This window comes from Tachyglossus aculeatus, chromosome 15, assembly GCF_015852505.1.
Source record: "Tachyglossus aculeatus isolate mTacAcu1 chromosome 15, mTacAcu1.pri, whole genome shotgun sequence".
Taxonomy (NCBI): Eukaryota; Metazoa; Chordata; class Mammalia; order Monotremata; family Tachyglossidae; genus Tachyglossus; species Tachyglossus aculeatus.
Genome location: NC_052080.1, coordinates 24,386,008 through 24,406,120, shown reverse-complemented (window position 1 = coordinate 24,406,120; position 20,113 = coordinate 24,386,008). Strand labels below are relative to the sequence as shown.

Below are 20,113 nucleotides of genomic sequence, written 5' to 3'. Positions count from 1 at the left end.
ATGTACCACAATTACATTAATAGACAGTCAAATATAAAAGTGGGCAAAATTTAAATATATGTAAGTTTTACATGTGTTCATAATTCATGTTCATTATTTCATAATCCCTTAATGGCTAAAAATTGTTAAAAAGTTTTTAGGAAGTATTGCTTCTCATGCTCAAATTAAAGATAATAAATAACCTCACTAAAACAGACATTCATGATGGACTTGCATAAAGTAGCAAAGAACTCTGTCGCACTACCTTTGTTGAAATCATTTACAAGTGCCTGTCTGGAACCTGTGGTTTTTTTAAAAAAAAAAAAAAAAGAGAGAGAGAGAGAGAGAAGACAAAGAACAGTTTTGAAAGTTCTTTCTAGGGATCATGCTCCCTAAAGAATGTCATTTCAGTGTTTGTCCATAACATGAGTGAGCCTTTTCTTTCAAAGCTTTTGTTTTTTACTCTGTTTTGTGACCCCTGAGACGCTATCTGTTTCTGACATTTTTTCTCGAGCGTTCACTTCACTGTATCCATTCGTTGTCCCGTTTGGCTCTTCAGAAAACTCCTCATTTGGTGGGGTCGCAGACTCTCCTTTTTCTAATTTTTGCTGCATTTCCCGAAGCTTGGTGACCGCTTTGTCTATTGACATTATGCTAATGAGGTTAAAGTCATGCATGCTGACCAGATGAAGCATGAAGTTTCGACACAGATTCTTCTTGATTATTTTCTGTCCATAATTTTCAACAAACAGCATACAGGCATGATTCATTTGATTGTCAGCAATAAACCTGATGAGCAAAGGGGAAAAATAATCACATTACTGGCACCTTTGGAGATTAAAAGGTTGTGCATAACGACCGTCACAGACACCAAGAACAGTGGTATGGAACAGTGCAAGACAGTTACTACTGTGGAAAATCTGAGGCTAACGAATAGTAGAGGCAGGAGTGGGAATATGGATAAGTCAACAAAATTTAGTACATATTGATATGGGAAAAGCAATCCCAATTTTTGTTTCTCCCCCCACGGTGCCATTAGTTTGGATCATAAGCTTTGCCCGGGGTGAATACTATATGGCCCATGGACAGGATGTGGTCCTCATTTAACATCCTGAGCCCTGTGTCAGGCAGCAACTGTGTCTGACCTGATTATCTTTTTATTTTCGCCAGTACTTAGAACAGTGCTTGACCCCACAGTAAGAGCTTAACAAACACCACAATTACTATTATTATTGTTGTTGTGCCCACTGCTCTGCTCACGATGACTTGTAATGAACTCCGAGCCTGCCCCAGAGCCATGTGGGAATCAGTACAAGCCATGGCCCCCTAAACTGGTGATCCCAGGGGAGCCACAGCTTCATCATCATTATCTTCATCATCAATCGTATTTATTGAGCGCTGACTGTGTGCAGAGCACTGTACTAAGCGCTTGGGAAGTACAAGTTGGCAACATATAGACAGTCCCTACCCAACAGTGGGCTCACAATCTAAAAGGGGAAGACAGAGAACAAAACCAAACATACTAACAAAATAAAATAAATAGAATAGATATGTACAAGTAAAATAAATAGAGTAACAGATATGTACAAACATATATACATATATACAGGTGCTGTGGGGAAGGGAAGGAAGATGGGGGATGGAGAGGGGGATGAGGGGGAGAGGAAGGAAGGGGCTCAGTCTGGGAAGGCCTCCTGGAGTAGGTGAGCTCTCAGTAGGGCCTTGAATAATAATGATGATGGTATTTGTTAAGCGCTTACTATGTGCAAAGCACTGTTCTAAGCACTGGGGAGGTTACAGGGTGATCAGGTTGTCCCACGGTGGCTCACATTTTAATCCCCATTTTCCAGATGAGGTAACTGAGGCCCAGAGAAGTGAAGTGACTTGCCCAAAATCACCCAGCTGACAATTGGCGGAGCCGAGATTTGAACCCATGACCTCTGACTCCAAAGCCCGGGCTCCTTCCACTGAGCCACGCTGCTTCTCTATCAGATACGACAGGCCCGAGGGGGCCGCTGCCTGCATCTTTGGCAGGCTCCAAGTTAGCTGGAAGCCTTCACAGTGGAAGCCCAATTGACCATCCTTTACAGGAAGTGGTCTGTTGCCCTTCCCTCCCCTAAGCCCCCCAAATTCCTGGCACAATTATAAGACTATATTGACCTCAAGCAAAAGTCGTGACAAAGAGGTCATGACGATATTACACCGTTTTATTTACACTATTTTATTTTGTTAATATGTTTTGTTGTCTGTCTCCCCCTTCTAGATTATGAGCCCGCTGTTGGGCAGAGACTGTCTCTAGACGTTACCAACTTGTACTTCCCAAGCGCTTAGTACAGTGCTCCGCACACAGTAAGCGCTCAATAAATACGACAATGAATGAATGTTTTCTGACACAGCTCCCCTTGAATATTTCTACTCACAAACTTCTGAATTTAACTGTTTCAGTCTCCCACAAGTTACCAAGGTTAGTAAAAGACCTAATCCCCAAATGCTCATGGTGATTTCATGTGAAAGAACAACGCAAAGCATCCGGGATAACAGATGCCTATAGAAAAATGGACAGTCGAGTGCTAAATCACCCACTTCCTCCTGTTACCCAAGAATCTGCAGCAATTTAACAAGTGACAATTTGCCTCAACGCAATGAATTTCGAAAATTTTAATGGGGTTGGCCTGCAAGGGACCCGTGGGGGGCGGGGAGGGCGAGGTGAAAGGAGTCACCAAAGATATTGCTGATGCCCTAGCGGCCCCAATCAAACTCAAAGGTATGTGTTGAGCACTTATTATGTCCACAACACTGTACTAAATGCGTAGGAGAGTATAATCATCATCATCATCATCAATTGTATTTATTGAGCGCTTACTATGTGCAGAGCACTGTACTAAGCGCTTGGGCTTAGTACAAATTGGCAACATATAGAGACAGTCCCTACCCAACATTGGGCTCACAGCCTAAAAGGGGGAGACAGAGAACAAAACCAAACATACTAACAAAATAAAATAAATAGAATAGATATGTACAAGCAAAATAAATAAATAAATAAAGAGAGTAATGAATATGTACAAACATATATACATACATACAGGTGCTGTGGGGAAGGGAACCAGACAGAGAAGGGGTGATGGGACCAGATAGAGGAGAGATATGACGTTAAAGAGAAGGAAAATAGGACAAGAGGGAGCAGGAGGGATAGGTCCATACAGAACAGTGGAGATAGGTCCAGACAGAGCAAAGGGGGTGGGGGGGGAACAGTTCCAGACAGAATGGCGGGGGGGGTGGGGGGGAGGATACTTGTGATTAGCTGGTTTCTACCCCAGCGATTAGTACAGTGCCTGGCACAGGGTAAGCACAAAAAATTCCTACAGGTAACAGTGCCTGACCAGGTGTGCTGAAATCCCGGACAGGTGGGCCGAACACATTCGACACAGAGTTGCAACAGAGTTGGCAGAAACGTTCCCTGCCCACAAGGAGCCCCATGTTCTTCCCCACCCTTTTTTGGCACTGCTCTCAGAGTAACAGCGGGGCCAAACTTCCTCCTCCCTCCAGGTTCCTCACTGGGCAGAACGGGTAGCAGGGGAGAGCGAATAAGATGAGCACCAGCTGGGCCCTGGAGAGAGCACAGGGAGTGGGTTCTAGCTCTTCCTCATCTCTGCCACCTCACTTTTCTTCCCCCGCCTCCACATTCTCAAGCTATATTGGACAGGGAGCAGGGGAGTCCACATACCCTTCTCTCCCACCCAAATGTGGAATGCTCTGGTCTAAGGACGAGTGGTCCTCAGCAAAAGAGTTTGCCATCCACTTGATCGACGGACAACATTTGAACTACACAGTCACCTGAAGTGCTCCAAACTTGCATGTCATGAAGCAGAAAAGCACGTGAAGTGACAAAGTAACAAATACCATTAAAAAAAATGCATACACACAAAAAAGGAGACAGCGCTAAGGTAAATGACACAAACACAAATGACACTGTCACCTACCCGTGCTTCATAACATGAAGATTCCACAGTTTCATAACTTCTTTTTCTCCTTCGTTGACATCTGAAAATTCTTCAATTTGCTAAAAATACATTTTTAGCAAAGTTAAATGCATGATAAAGCACAACCACGCCATTCCTCAAAAACCTCCAATGGCTACCGATCAATCTGCGCATCAAGCAGAAACTCCTCACCCTGGGCTTCAAGGCTGTCCATCTCCTCGCCCCCTCCTACCTCACCTCCCTTCTCTCCTTCTACTGCCCAGCCCGCACCCTCCGCTCCTCCACCACTAATCTCCTCACCGTACCTCGCTCTCGCCTGTCCCGCCATCGACCCCCGGCCCACGTCATCCCCCGGGCCTGGAATGCCCTCCCTCTGCCCATCCGCCGAGCTAGCTCTCTTCCTCCCTTCAAGGCCCTGCTGAGAGCTCACCTCCTCCAGGAGGCCTTCCCAGACTGAGCCCCTTCTTTCCTCTCCCCCTCGTCCCCCTCTCCATCCCCCTGTCTTACCTCCTTCCCTTCCCCACAGCACCTGTATATATGTATATATGGTTGTACATATTTATTACTCTATCTATTTATTTATTTTACTTGTACATTTCTATCCTACTTATTTTATTTTGTTGGTATGTTTGGTTCTGTTCTCTGTCTCCCCCTTTTAGACTGTGAGCCCACTGTTGGGTAGGGACTGTCTCTATGTGATGCCAATTTGTACTTCCCAAGCGCTTAGTACAGTGCTCTGCACATAGTAAGCGCTCAATAAATACGATTGATTGATTGATTGATTTACGTTTCTTCGAACTCCTTTTGTTTTCTATCTTTTTATGTCTGCTTCAACATGTTCTTAATCATTTCTAACAAGCTGAATTCATCCAAACAGCTCACAGAAAAGCCAGAATGTTTGCTAAATCACTTGAAAAGTGATACTACACAACTGCATAACGGCAGTTCTTACACAACTCTGTATCAATATCTGAAGAGAAAGAAATTCTCAATTACTAGGTTTTCTTTAGTTTTTATATCAAAGCAGAATTTCCAAAAATTGCAACAGTAAAACTGGGTGTTCAGATTCTCTAGTTCAGAGAGTGGAACTACCCAGTCCACTCAATTGTATGAATGAGCCACTATACCATTAATTCGTTTCATGGCCAACTCAGTTGGATAATTCAGGGGAAAAAAAATTCCACTCTTAGAATTGGATTATCTCATAAGGCTAATTGGGGCAAATAAATTCAATATGCACTTGGATCTGGGACCTTTGGGTATTTGCCCCACCCTACAACCCCACAGCATTCGTGTACCACTTATCTTTCAATTATATATTATAAATTATTTATTCAGGTTAATGCCGGCCTCCCCCTCTAGACTGTAAGCTCGTTATGGGCAGGGAACGTGCCTAATTCTTTCATACGGCACTTGCCCAAGTCCTTAGTATGATATGCTGCACATAGTAAGTGCTCAATAAATAACTTTGATTGATTGATTGATTGGATACCTCAATTGGGATGTGCAGGACCACTGAAAACATTAAAAATGAGATGGGTTCCAGAGAGATGTTCAAGTCAGAAACCTTTGTTCGCCACTTTATCTGACATTTGAGATTGAATATATTCCATCTGAAAGCATTAACAGTCGCACTATTTGCTACACTTTCTATGAGTCAACATCAGTAAACACAATCCATTTTAACAGAAAGCCAATAGGGAAATAAATACTTACAGTTATAGTTTTTTCTCTCAGCCATTCAGGATCCTTTTCGTCCTCGCTGTCTACTTCCATTTCCTGTGGGCGGAGAGGTAAGCAGGTATCGCTGTGGAAATAGAGCCGATTGTGTCCGCTGCTGTATGTTCTCTGCTGTTCTACTTCCCCATCTTCAGATTCGAGGAATTCAGACATACTTGCTTTCGTGCGCTTTGGCCTGAAAGAAAATAAGCTAACCGTGAACATTATTCTAAGACAACATTTATAGTTCGTAGACACTGAACACATTTTGTAAGACATGGTAGGAAGCCCTGCAGCTACTGCAATTCTTATCAATGACACACGGAGAAGTACATGAAAGCAAACTGTTTAATAGGCATAGAGAAAACTGCTGAAGACTGAGGTAGGTAGCCCTAAAGAAAAGGCAATAGGAATTGGGCAAAAAAAGAGTAGCAAGATTGGGTGATGACTTCTGAACACTGTATAAAAGGTAAAAAAAAAAAAAAAAGGTCACCCAGTTTGATCCAAGGGAGCCACGGTTAGAAAAGAGTTGTTGTGAATGAAATGGCCTAACAAAATCAGGGCAAACCCCTATAACGATTTTTCCTACCTGCATACAAGAATGTGGGTGATGGGTGTTCTCTTGACTGGCCCATTGCGACTGAAAGCAAATCCAGGCTGGCGATGAATATCTTGAGGGTTTCCTGCGTAGGAGCCATCATAGCACTCATTGATAGAAACATCTATTCTAGCCCCTTTGGGGTGATACTGTAAAAAGAAGGCCAAATGCATCAGCGTAATGAAACACACAAAACTAAAAGCTAAATTTTGATTTTATATGGAGTGGGCAAAATAACAATACTGTCTTTTTTTCTTTCTAAAACGTACACACAAAACATTCCCCTTTCCCCCACAGACAATATGGGATATGGGAGAGAAAAAGCTCTGTGCCTACAATTATGTTTCAGAAGACTAAAATAAAATATACCAGAAACTTCTATGGCAACCCATTCCCATCACAAGCCTCCTAATGGAGAATCTATACCGTCAAACACTATTTTTTAAAATTAGCAAGTTCACTAATAGACTCGGAGCAATACAAAACAAAGAAAGCTTACTTACTACATAATTGAAGATAAATCTGCTATGACAGAGTTTAAGATGTTTGAGTAAACTATAAAGTTTGCGACAGTTCAATGTGCACCAAGGGCAATGCAAGTCATCTCTGGCTTCAGTCTGCTGCCTTGTGTTGTTGTTATAAAGGAACTGAAAACAGAAAAGTCCCAACAGATCATTTTACATGTTTGACCAGCTCACTCTCACTTCAAAAATATATCTCCACTGCCTTTCCCGGTAACTAAAACAGAGGATAGCAACCAGTCCATACCTGGTAAAATATTCTTAATTTTTGCCGGGGTTCATTTAAAGTATCTTTTTCTTTTCTTGTTTGCAGATCTGAAGATAAAGATTCTTTCACAGCTGAAAGAAAAAAAAAGCACTCTCCTATTTAGTCCATTAAAATAATGGCTTTCATACTTAAAATCAATCAATCGTATTTATTGAGCGCTTACTGTGTGCAGAGCACTGTACTAAGCGCTTGGGAAGTACAAGCTGACAACATATAGAGACAGTCCCTACCCAACAGTGGGCTCACAGTGTAGAAGTTTAAAAAGTTAAAAAGTTAAATAAAAGTTTTAATAAATACTTAAAAAGTTTAAATAAGAGCTCCATCAAGAGGAGTATAGGTAAAAGACCCAGGAGTCTATCTCCTAAATAGAATTTAGAAAAGTTACAATTTCCTTTCAGGCCGCATAGGTAACAGCATGGCCTAGGAATCAGATAACTTGGGCTCTAATCCCAGCACCACTATTTACCTGCTGTGTGACCATAGGCAAGTAGCCTAACTTCTCTGTGCCTCAGTTTGCTCATCTGTAAAACAGGCATTCAATACCTGTCCTCTCTCCTACTTAATAATAATAATAATGATGATGGCATTTATTAAGTGCTTACTACATGCAAAGCATTGTTCTAAGCACTAGGGAGGTTACAAGGTGATCAGGTTGTCCCACGGGGGGCTCACAGTCTTCATTCCCATTTGACAGATGAGGTAACTGAGGCATAGAGAAGTTGAGACTTGCCCAAAGTCTCAGTTGACAGTTGGCGGAGACAGGATTTGAACCCAAGACCTCTGACTTCACAGACATGCTGGGAGTCCCATGTGGGACTGTTTCCAACGTGATTAACTTCTATCTATCCTAGTGCTTAGAACTGTGCCCTGACACATAGTAAGCACTTAAGTACCATCATTATTTTACCTGAAGAGTGCAACAGCCATAAATATGCCTAAAAGATAATAATAATAATAATAATTATGGCATTTATTAAGCACTTACTATGTGCTGAGCACTGTTCTAAGCACTGGGGAGGTTACAAGGTGAACAGTTTGTCCCACAGGGGGCTCACAGTCTTCATCCCCATTTTACAGATGAGGTAACTGAGGCCCAGAGAAGTGAAGTGACTTGCCCAAAGTCACACAGCTGACAAGTGGCGGAGAGGGGATTTGAACCCATGACCTCTGACTCCAAAGCCTGTGCTCTTTCCACTGAGCCACGCTGCTTCTCTAAAAAATCTAAAAGATCACTGGCATCCACATACAATGCCTGACAACATTTCCTCACCATAATCTTATGTTACTTGGTAAATTCCTACCTGTACACATTTATTATAAACCCAGTAAATGTTACAAGCTCAGTCTCTGCTCTCTAGTAATTTGCTTTTTAAAACAATGCACTATGCCTATTTTAATACCACACTATGCCTCCTTACCAAAAGCACAGAAAAAAAAAATGTTTGGGGGGGGGGGGGGGCGCGAAGGGGTGCCAAAGGGAGAGAGGAGGAATTCATGTTTACGCTCCCAGGCCCACGACAGGGGGTTCTTTTATATGAGCAACCAATTTCACTAAAAATTTAAAAAGGGTATTAAAACTAGTGAGTCCAGAAGTTTAGAGCAGAAAATAGGAGACCACCTAAGTTGAGGATCTGATTCTTTTTTCCACTCAGCTAACACAATACTAAATACAATTCCGGGCAGGTAAATTAAGCCTGGGAAGAAGGCTTCACTGAGGTTCAGCAGCTAAGCAAAAGGCCACTTGTTCACTTACCTATTGTCTGAGTGGGTTTAACTGAACCAGGTTTATTTTCTTGAGGGAGGCTCTCGGAATTTCTAGTTGCAAGAGGCTTGGCTATAGGAGCTGTAGACTTGTCATTAGTGTCTCCTGTCCAGTGGAGAGTAAACTGCAGTGTAGGTCCCTGAGAAAATGTTTCAAACGGAGGCAGCCTCTGAAAAGAACAATTAGGGACAATGGAAATTATGAACTCAAGGAATTAAGTTTACAGACGATTAAGTGCGAAGGCCGATTCACCTTCCAAAAGAAGAGAATGCAAAATGACCCTGATAAATCAGAGAAACAGCCCAACTAAAGCAGGTTCATCTTCAACAGGCATTTGTGCCAGGTGATACATGGGGACAAAAAACAAAAATACGTCATGGGAAAACGCTGGCCAAGCGGCAAGTAACTCTTCCATGATACAATACTTCACAAAGTCTAGACCCTGGCCTGAGGAAGAAAAACCAAGGTTATTAAAAAAAACCCAAAAAACCCAAAGGGGTAGAAAACTGGTTTTCTGAAGAAAGATGAACAAAAATGGGTTGTTTAACTCGGAAAAGAGAGACAACTGAATAAATGACATGGATTATTACTCTGATTAGTCAACCTGTTGGTCCTCAGTGAACCAAGTTTAAGATTCCACAAGAGCCTCTGGTTAGATAATAGGGAACTGCCTGTCAGTAAAGGTGACTACACTGAAGGTGACCAAAGAAAGATGTGACATCTCCATTATCTGGACGCCTTTAACAATTAAAGAAAACCATCAGTCCAGAGTTTTTTAGTCATTCAACTGATAACTGACCTCTGGAGGTTAACTCTGGGGTTTTAGGAAGCAGTTGTTAATTGAAGATGTAACTATGGAAAAAGAAATTAATCTTAATCCATACGCACTATGCTCAAGAAAAAAGTAGAAACATCTAAGATTTTCAAAAGGAGTTTACATATAACTAATACATTTAAAGACCAAGTTTACCCAAATAAGAATTTTGGGGCAGTCACCAACATATCTCTCTCCTCTCTCTCTCTCTCTCTCTCTCTCTTTCTAAATGGCTTTTTTCCACCATTCATTTTATTACTTTTTCATTTGCCTGGATATTTTAAAAACACTGGTGGTCATCATTAGCCTAAATTTTTAAAAAGGTGCTGGCCACAAGAAAAGTTATTTCAGAAGCACTAATATAGTCATTTAAAATGTCCCCTTCTGGCCTTTAGTCTTGTGATTTGGGTAGCAAAGTTATTGCCACATGTGCCTTCCCATCTGTTAAAGCACTGGCCAGGAAAGGTTTAGTCACTTAGGACCTATCCAGCAGATGCCCAGCCGGAACTATTAACAGGCTCAAGCTGACCACGTCTATACCTTTCCATCAAGAATTGTTTCCCACGTTGCTCTCTTTTTGCTTATTGGACATTCTTCCATTTCCTGCATTGCTACTTCATATTCTCCATCTAGAAGCTGCAAGCGCCTAGAATAGGTGAAAAATGATCAAATTCTAAAGCTACTAAAATACTCAGTTTTTAACCAAAAGAAATTACTTAACTCAAAATGTTCACATACAACTGGGCTGCAATATCCAAGGGAATTGATAAAAAAAACTGGAGTCAGCAAACTAGCTCACTTGAAAATAGTCTAGCTATATAGTAACATACGTAAGCAAGTGACATCTTGTTCATTTAGAGATATTACTGCCACCTGTAATGTCCCCGGCTAGACTGTAAGCTCCTGAGATGTAGGACAAACCAGAACGGATGGCTTGGCGTTCTGGATGTGACCCTACTGAAAGCTAGCTTACTGATCACCCAAAAAAAAGTAACTTCTCAAATTTAAAGTCCACTTAGATATTTAATTATTATTACTACAATAATAATAATACTTGTGGTATTTATTAAGTGCTTACTATGTGTCAAGCACTGTTGTAAACACTGGGAAAGATAAAAGATCATCAGGTCACAGTCCTGCTCCCACACAGGGCTTTAAATCTAAGTAGGAGAAAGGACAGGTACTGAATCACTGTTTTACAGATGAGGTAACAGGCATAAGAAGTTACGTGACTTGCCTACAGGCGCACAGCAGGTATGCTATTCCTCCAATTCCCACAGCATCGGGTCCATACGAAACAGAGTATGTCGGTCCCTTTGATAACCTCCAGCATTATTCAAACTATTTTAGTACTGTATCTGAAATTTCATCCCCCCTCAAAAGGCTTCATTACCTGTTTTTATCAAACACAGTCATCTGCGCTACAAAGGTCTTTTCTCCATCTTCGCGATTTGAAGAATTTCGTTTTCTTCTGGTGGGGAGCTCCTCATTGACATCTAAATTTGAAAAACAGTTCCCAAAAGTTTGAGATGCACAACAGAAACGGAGAAAATTAAAACTTACCATTAAGGCAGATTTAACATGAAAACAGTCCTCATGCTTTCAAGGACCAAGACTGTACTCCCACACTGTCCCGACCAAAGCATTCGAAGACCTCCACAGTTCAGGAGCCCTTCAGGGCCAAGTTACACCCTGCCTAAATGAACCCATTCCGGTTCAGGTGTCCATCGCTTCTCATTCAGCCCATCTGGGGTTTTCTCCAATTTGGGTTGCTGCTGACTGTCCCCTGCCCATATCATCAGCAAAAGCTTTCACATGCATGGCAACCTCCCTCTCCACCCCCCAACAAAACAACACCCTTACCCCCCACCCCCTCCACCTTGGACTAGGCTCCCACCTAATTCCAGGTGAGCCATCAAGGACCAAGTGGGGCGGAGTATTTGAAGCCCACCTAACTACGCCTAAAAGATGAATGCCAGCACATTACACTCAAGAGGATTTACTTTTCTGAGAACCACACATTAGAATACCCCTTTACAAGCTGGTGCCATTTAAAGTAAATTTGGCAAATATATTTAAAAAGTTGATAACATTAAAGATACAGTGAATGTCATTTACCTTCTTCCTTGTAGAAGTACGTTTAAAAGCTATTTATAAAAAAAGTCACACGTCACATGTGGTGCAATTCCACAATGGACAGAACGAAGCCTTTCCGAAGGCGTCAGAATAAGCTAAGCATGGAAGGAATATTGTTAAAATTTAGATTACCAATATTTTCATTAGTCTCTCCATTAATCATGCCATTGAACTCTCTTCTTCCTGGGCGGGTCACTCGGAATAGCAAGGAGTAAGACTTCACCATATGGCTGTTGCTAGGTTCGAACTCATTACTGGAAACGGCAAGGGATGGGAAGTTGCCAGGCTTTGTTTGGTTGAGGTCTGGATTCAAAGGCACCTGCTTTTTACCTGTCGGAACCTGCCTGATAGGACAGCTGACATCCTGAAAAACAAAGGCAAATAATATGATTTTAATATTGCAGAATATTGAAGAAATTTCAAACCAATTTTTAAATTCAGCATGCCAAGCTGTTTACCACTGATTGTAATACGATTGATGGATTGATTGATCCCCCTCATCTTACCTCCTTCCCTTCCCCACAGCACCTGTATATATGTTTGTACATATTTATTACTCTATTTATTTATTTTACTTGTACACATCTAATCTATTTTATTTTGTTAGTTATGTTTGGTTTTGTTCTCCGTCTCCCCCTTTTAGACTGTGAGCCCACTGTTGGGTAGGGACCGTCTCTATAGGTTGCCAACTTGTACTTCCCAAGCGCTTAGTACAGTGCTCTGCACACAGTTAAGCACTCAATAAATACAATTGGTTGATTGATTGATTGCTTGATTTTCCACCTAAAACCGTCAAATTACCTACGTAAGCCCCAATAACAAACAACCAATTCTAAAAGTTTAATTGTAATTTTGAAAATTTCGGCCAATAGCGTTTTCTAAGTAGCAGGGTAATATCAGACCTTAGTTTCTACCGTTTCCACTGACCTAAAAGAACTGAGAATGCCAAATGAACAATGTCCTGCAACAATATAAGGAAGTGATATTTTTTCAGTCATTTTATGGATGATAAAGCGATCACCACACCCCGCAGTCTCTCCCCACCACATCCATACTTGTCATCTTGGACCTGCTTTGCTCAGGCATGGATGAAATGTGCCTTGAAGAAGCAGAATGAGACCCACAGGTTTCACAGAAGAATGGCCCACTGCTACCTGTCCTCCTCCCCCTCCTCCCACCCACAGGCCAAGCCACAACGTAGCTCTTTTCCATTGCTTGCATGAGGGATGTAAAGCTGGGCCCACAACCCTGTGCCTCCAGCATGAGAGAGTAAAAGGGGAAGACCTCTTCCCACTTCCAAGGGCTTCTGACATTTTTTGCCATTTGTCTCATTTTTCCTCAGATGAGACTTGTGGAGTTAAGGAAGAAGGAGGAGTCGATTCGATGTGAAAAACGGGAATTCAATAGAAGAAAAGAAAGGGAGGCCAGTTAGCTCAGTTGGTTAGAGCGTGGTGCTAATAACGCCAAGGTTGCGGGTTCGATCCCCCTACGGGCCATTGGAATTTCGATCCATTTTCCTTTTAGACTGTGAGCCCACTGTTGGGTAGGGACTGTCTCTATATGTTGCCAATTTGTACTTCCCAAGCGCTTAGTACAGTGCTCTGCACATAGTAAGCGCTCAATAAATACGACTGATGAAAGGGAAAATTGAAATGAAAAGTGGAAACAATCAGCAGAAGGAAAAGCTGATTCCTTTGAAGCGTGATTTCCGGTAAACTAAAAAGGCTGGAATAGGACCCCAAAGTGTTTTCTATCCAGATGCCAACACTAGCACTTTTGCTGATGATATCGGGATACACGAGAGGGAAGACACTTCCGCACGGAACCCCGCACAGGCCTAGCCCAGGACACAGGTACTGAGTCTTTCAAGATCACAGGCCAGATCCCGCCAACAATTACACAGATCCAGATCCGCTTGTGCAGAGGGTTTTTAATTCATTCATTCAATCGTATTTATTGAGCGCTGACTGTGTGCAAAGCACCGTACTAAGCGCTGGGGAAGTACAAGTTGGCAACATATAGAGATGTTCCCTACCCAACAGCGGGCTCACAGTCTAGAAGGGGGAGACAGACAACAAAGCAAAACATATTAGCAAAATAAAATAAATAGAATATGTACAAGTAAAATAAATAGAGTAATAGATATGTACAAACATATATACATACATACAGGTGCTGTGGGGAGGGGAAGGAGGTAAGGCGGGGGGATGGGGAGGAGGGGGAGAGGAAGGAGGGGGCTCAGTCTGGGGGAGGTTTTTGTGTAGTGTTTAAGGGCTGCCTCACACGTGAATAATGGTGCGTGCCAAGGGCTGCTGCAATAAAAGCAAGGCAGGAAGGGAACAATATAAAAGGCAGGACATTGGGGTCCCAGAAAGAATCAGGAAACTTCCACCCAAACTGGATCGGCCTCCCAGAGTTTCCTTCCCATTGCTACTCTCCTTTCCTCAGGGTCATCCAAACCTTGGGAAGCTAGGCAGACAGGGGGAACAGCTAGGCAGCCAGCCTCCCAATTTTTCAGGCATTGGCAGGAAAATGAGAGGAGACATCAAACCAAGTATCGCCGTCCTGCTTTTATCAGCTGGAATTTCGCCCTGGACAAGGAGGGGGAATTAGAAGGGGATCCCACAGCTGAGATAGGGGTCCGGAGATGATTTTCTTAGGGTACTGCTGGAGTCCTTGGTCCCAGAAGTGGAGGACAGAACCCTAGCCAGAGAAGGGCTAAAGTAGGTGCACTTTAGTAGGGCCTAAGATTTTCAGATTCCCTGAACACCCAGGTACCTGCCCAGCTTAGAGAAAACATTGGCTTTAACCAGTGTTTGATTCAAATATTCTCAATTTGGTAAGGATGGAAAACTTTTCCCACAGGTCTTATACTATTCGGTATTTTTAAAACTTAAAACGGTTTGTATACATCACCTTTCGTTTCTTGTGGCAGACTTTCACAAGTAGAACTTCCAAAGTAACAGAATTTTGTTCATTCTCTGAGTTTTGTGATGGTTTATCTAAAAAGAAAACCAATATTTCAAAACCTCCAAGAAGTAACAACTCAATTTAAACACTATTAGATCAGGCAAAATTTAAATGTATTAGATTAAGCTTTAGACAAAACATTTTCCTCAAATTTAATTCTATGTTCAGCGGAAGTTCCCAGAGTAATTTCAAATCTTTGGGAGAATCTTTTAACTCCTTCAAAGGATTTAATCTGTACTGCTATACATCAAGTCTAAATTATGTGCTTGCACATCTTCCCATGCTGTCTTCCTCTCTCACAGTATGAGTGATTCCTATAATATGATTTTAAAATGAGATTTTGTTGCTTGGGGTTGTTTCGTTATCGTTTTTTTTAAGCCTAGCATTTGGCCTGTAAACTAGATTTTGTGGCACACTCTCAAGGTTTTCTTCTAGAAACTGAGGGTGAAGACGTAGAACACTGAAGCTACTACTTCAGTACTACTACTACAAAACATACCTGACAGGTAGAACTTTGCTTTTGGTAAACACAGACAATATTTTTGACAATCTCAGATGTTTAGGATCATTTTATTTAGAAAAGGCAAGGAAGGGTTACTGAACACGACACTAGACCTCTGAAGGTATTACCCAAAGTTTTACGAGTACTTTTTAGAGTTTGGCCTTTAGGGTTTTCCAGAATATGACACCCACATTTCCTCAGTATCCTTGATTGCTCTTAACAAAAAACCTTCAACTATGATCCCTAGCATATGAGAACAAGAGTGAGTAATGACAGTGTGTAAGAATATACTTTAAAATCCATTCATTCAATCGTAAAATAATTATGCTCACAGACGGGTAAACTTTTCCCAAAGTTATCTCATGGACAATTGACCAGTTAAAGGTGGTCTGGAATCAAGCCAGGGGCCCTGTTTGAAAGGGGATTCTTCGGTGTAGCCTGAACTGTATCCTAGATTCTGAAAAACAGAACGGGATGACTAAGAAAAATTCTGCCTAGTAGTAAGAGGGACAATGAGACAAAAGAACAAGAACTCTCCCAAGGTCGTTATCACCGAGAAAAAGCAATGTATGTGCAGAATACTGCTAAAGTGGTTAATAGTCACTATAGGATAGAAAAAAACTGGATTTACAGATAAGAGAACATTGGAAACAACAATCCTTAGGAACTGTACATGCTTGCATAGGGCCCAACCTGCAAATTCCTTGGATAGGGGCACTTCTTAGGCTTGCAGAGTGAATGGTCATCTTCTGATGAAAAAGGATCTGACATGACTATCCATGCACAGATTTCTTATTTTTTAAAAAACAATCAACACACTACGTAAAACAGAATGCTCTCTGAAAGTGATAAATTCCATGAATGAAGCACTAGGTCAAGGATGCCACAAGGTAATCATTAGTGGGGATCTGTCTACTTGAAAGTAAAGAAATAAAGCTTTCTTTCTAGCCACATCCAGTTCTCCTATAACACCAGTGTGCATCACTGCAAAACGCCCTCAGTAAGGAAAGCTTACATTGAAAGCATCCTGACACTTCACACAAACCATTTTTTCCTGACACAACGGTGCACTGTATCTAAACAGGCTCATGTTGTAGGACCAACTTTCCCTAATTCCCTAACACTGTTTGAGCCAAAACACATGGTGAAAGCATGTGTTATGGCAGAACTGAATATAATTAGAAGGAACTTTGGAATACAAGTCTGGGGAAAATAAAAATTGTATGCATACAGAAATATTTTGCTACTGAAAAATTGAATGGACTTTTATGAAACGTACCATTTTTATGGAAGAAGCCCGTAAATGTAAGCTGCAGATGAGTTGACAGGCTAAACAGAGAAAATGAAAAGTTATGATATGCTCAAAAATTATTGAAGAAAAGATCTTCATTATGTAACTTCAGGCTTTTACAATTTTGCACAGAAGTTCTTTTCTGGTCAAAGTCCAAGCTTGGCTCTTTATTTCTGAACACTAAGATATTTTACACCAGGCCTATTAGAAACTATATCTAGAGAACACATACTTGCTAACAAAACCTGCTCAAGATACTGACTTGGCCTAGCCCCACTACTAGAAATCTGAATGCATGCATTTCACTTTTCCTTCCCATTCTACGCTGCTGATAAAATTAGGAGAAGTAAAAATGTAGTTAATGGAGTGTTAAAATGGATTAACACTTCTGCTGAGAAAGAAAGGTGGGAAGGAAACAGTAAAATTACCTCCATGTTATTCAGACTTTTTTTATGTCACAACATAGGTAGGGCTAGCAAGAAACTCCGAATTGCCTACGACAGTGACAACCTAATTCAGTCCAATTTCATAACATTCATTTGAAGAGAGTGCAAATTTGGAAGTTAATTAACACGCTTGAAGGTCAGTGCAATAAGGGCTAGTACAAAAAAAATTTCTTGGGTGAAATTGGGCACTCTATCAAATCTTTACATAATTGAACATGTGCTCTGTACATAATCTGAACATTTATTTCGCTTGCAATCGAAAGCAGTTTAATCCTTTCGGTTAATGCACGATAAAATGCCAGGAAGAAAAACAAAGCACAGTTCAGCACAGATCTTACCTCTCTTACCATCTCCTCACAATTTCTATCCATAGTACCTTAATCAACACTTTACCTACCCATTATTTATTTACATTAAGAGCAGTCGAAAATACTCTATGTATACAGATCTTAAAATCCTACCCCGGTGCATGCAAATTACCTGTCACGTCTAAAAACATCAAAATATTAATATGGAAGATAATTACTATAATTTATCCTCCAGTGTGACGATGGTATGTTTATACATCCTCTTTACTGAAGGGTTGGCTTACCTATGAGACTCTTGCTCTCCTTTCATTTTCTCTACTTTTGATAACATGTCATCAACTTTGAATGTTTTCCTGTGGGGAACAGATCAACATATCAACATCAGGTCTTACTGAGCAAAAGCAAGAATAAGTATTTGTGATGTACAAAAAAAAATGAATGAAATCTTGATCTTCAGAGTTATTCTTCTGGATAAGCTAACCCACGCAGCACTGTTCATCCAAACAACTTGTATTCCTCACTTAAAAAAATGTATATCTCAACTATAATTCCAAACACCTATTCATGTGTGAAATAAACACCAACTTCCTTTTAAATGTTCTGGCAACATCTTGAAAAACTTCCATCAGAAGCCTCTTCAAATTTAATCTATCCCAAATAACAACTGACACTAAATAAAATGAAAATAAAATGGTTTCTTAATGGAAGTGGCATAATGTATTATTGATTATTAAAGAACCTCTGCACCCTTTTAAAAAGTGACGTACAAACCCCCCATTATTCCAGTTAACTGCATTCTGAACGACACCTGTTTTCAGCCTCTCCAGGGATTATGCCTCTCTGCCTTGTACTCCTTCTAATTAACACAATGGCTACTGTGCATTAATCTGTTGGGGCTGTTTAAAATTTCACTTCAAGGTAGTCACTTCTCTTGTTTCCTTTATAAAAGGGGGGTTTTCCTGGAGACCTGCTTAAGACCTCATCTGTGCACAAGTCCTGAGTCTTGGGAGTTGGGCTGGATTGTCCAGAGCCATTTTGGTCGGACTTGAACCATTCCCCTCACTGGGGCAGGAGCCTAGGAACTAAAAATCAGTTAATCTACTTGCAGTTCAGCAGTGCTCTAGCTACCTTGCTGGGAGGGTACCAGACCATGCCCCAATGAGTTATCCTCTTTGTGCAAGTCTTTTACAATGCACTAAAAATGGGGAATTCCACTTTGCTACTTCCACAGAGTAAAAGTAGTAGCAGCTGCAGTAATATCATGTATTGAGTGAGCAATGGGAGCAATACAGTCAACTAGGCACTTGAGAAGCACAAAGCAAGTGACATCCCCTGCCCCAAAAGAAGCTTCCACTCTAATGGGAGAGGCAGATATAAAACTGTTAACAGTCACCAAAATAAATAATTACACGTACAATTGAAGGTACAAAGTTACACAACTGAGTGCTGATGTACGTGATGTGGTTGGATATAAGTAGGCTCGAAAGCGCTAGAGATGACAGACTGAAAACAGAAATCAGGTCACATCGTCCCGACGAATCTGTTACGGCAACATACTAGTCAGGCATGGGGCCTCGGGATCCAGAAGGTGAAAGGTTACTAGAATATATTCCATCACAAGATGGACTAAAAGGACACAAATACTTCCTTCTATTGATTGTATTAGGGTCATATTGGTTTATCATTCAGTGATTCCTGCCCAGCGTAGTCACACTGACAAAACAGCTCAGAGCCATTCTGGAAATCACACATTTCCATTCCCACTTACAACAAGTACCACCCCCCCCACCTCGCCCATCATTGTTTTTTGTCTGGTACTGTTGAGAGGTGGAAGGGAGGGAAGGGTAAAGGGTGAGTGTGCTTCGTGTATTTATGCATGCTTCCCCTAAAATGTGGGTTCTCATTTTGTTCAAGAAATATTTCCCTCACAGTGACATAACTTACAATAAAATGAAACTTTTCAGTGCCACTTCTCCAATTAACACGCCACTGTCCTCCCACCCCAGTTTTTCTTTCTTTTCGTAACTCAATTTATCAGGTCCCTGCCCACAGAGAAGCAGCATGGCCTAGTGGCAAGACCATGGGCTTGGGAGTCAGAGGTCGTGGGTTCTAATCCCACCTCCGCCACTTGTCTGTTGTGTGACCTTGGGAAGGTCACTTAAAGGTCACTTAACTTCTCTGTGCCTCAGTTATCTCATCTATAAAACGGGGATTGAAACTATGAGCCCCACATGGGACAACCTGATTACCTTTTATCTGTCCCAGTGTTTAGAACAGTACTTGGCATATCGTAAGCGCTTAACAAATAAGATTATTATTAACACACCAAAGTTTTCAATATACAGTAGTCATATCCAAGTTTAAACATATCAATACTATCTATTAGAAACTGATTACCACTAAAAGTCACTCCTCACTACACCTCAGATCTACTGACTCTTCTGCTCAGTCTGGGAAACAGACCTCATATACAGAAGCCCAGATCAGTGGCTCCAGTTCCAGAAAGCAGAGTGAACATTTTTTTTTAATTGTAGAGATGAAGGAGATCTATGCATGTTTTTCCCAATTCCCCACTTGAATCTCAAGTTAAAACTCCATCTGCTGATAAACTGGACATTACTTGATAAAAGAAAATTGAAAATTTTTGCATTGATCCTCTAGCAAAGAAATTCACTTTCATCATTTCAAATAAATAAACTACATAAAAAAAACTTTACAGAATAAGAAACACAATAGAAAGGACACAGATTCTATACAATGGCTGTGTTCCTAGAGTAAAACAACTGGATTTTTTTAAAATGTATTTTTCAAAGACAGGA

At 41.1% G+C, this 20,113-nt stretch overlaps 1 protein-coding gene and 1 non-coding gene across 2 annotated transcripts in view; one reads left to right on the top strand and one right to left on the bottom strand.

Annotated features, from left to right (window-relative positions):
* Positions 1 to 298: 298 nt before the first annotated feature.
* Positions 299 to 20,113, bottom strand: part of SUZ12 (SUZ12 polycomb repressive complex 2 subunit) — a 31,703-nt gene continuing 11,888 nt past the window's right edge. The window contains exons 4-16 of the mRNA XM_038757091.1: positions 17,579 to 17,647; positions 16,529 to 16,578; positions 14,694 to 14,779; positions 11,910 to 12,141; positions 11,035 to 11,137; positions 10,182 to 10,287; positions 8,819 to 8,996; positions 7,045 to 7,136; positions 6,780 to 6,923; positions 6,268 to 6,425; positions 5,676 to 5,874; positions 3,960 to 4,039; positions 299 to 768 (exon numbers count right to left, since the gene is read on the bottom strand). Coding sequence (XP_038613019.1) covers positions 423 to 768; positions 3,960 to 4,039; positions 5,676 to 5,874; positions 6,268 to 6,425; positions 6,780 to 6,923; positions 7,045 to 7,136; positions 8,819 to 8,996; positions 10,182 to 10,287; positions 11,035 to 11,137; positions 11,910 to 12,141; positions 14,694 to 14,779; positions 16,529 to 16,578; positions 17,579 to 17,647 — 1,843 coding nt within the window. The 3' untranslated portion in view covers positions 299 to 422. The remainder of the gene's footprint in view (positions 769 to 3,959; positions 4,040 to 5,675; positions 5,875 to 6,267; positions 6,426 to 6,779; positions 6,924 to 7,044; positions 7,137 to 8,818; positions 8,997 to 10,181; positions 10,288 to 11,034; positions 11,138 to 11,909; positions 12,142 to 14,693; positions 14,780 to 16,528; positions 16,579 to 17,578; positions 17,648 to 20,113) is intronic.
* On the top strand, positions 13,200 to 13,273 carry TRNAI-AAU. Its single transcript has one exon. It is a non-coding gene; the product is annotated as a tRNA-Ile (tRNA).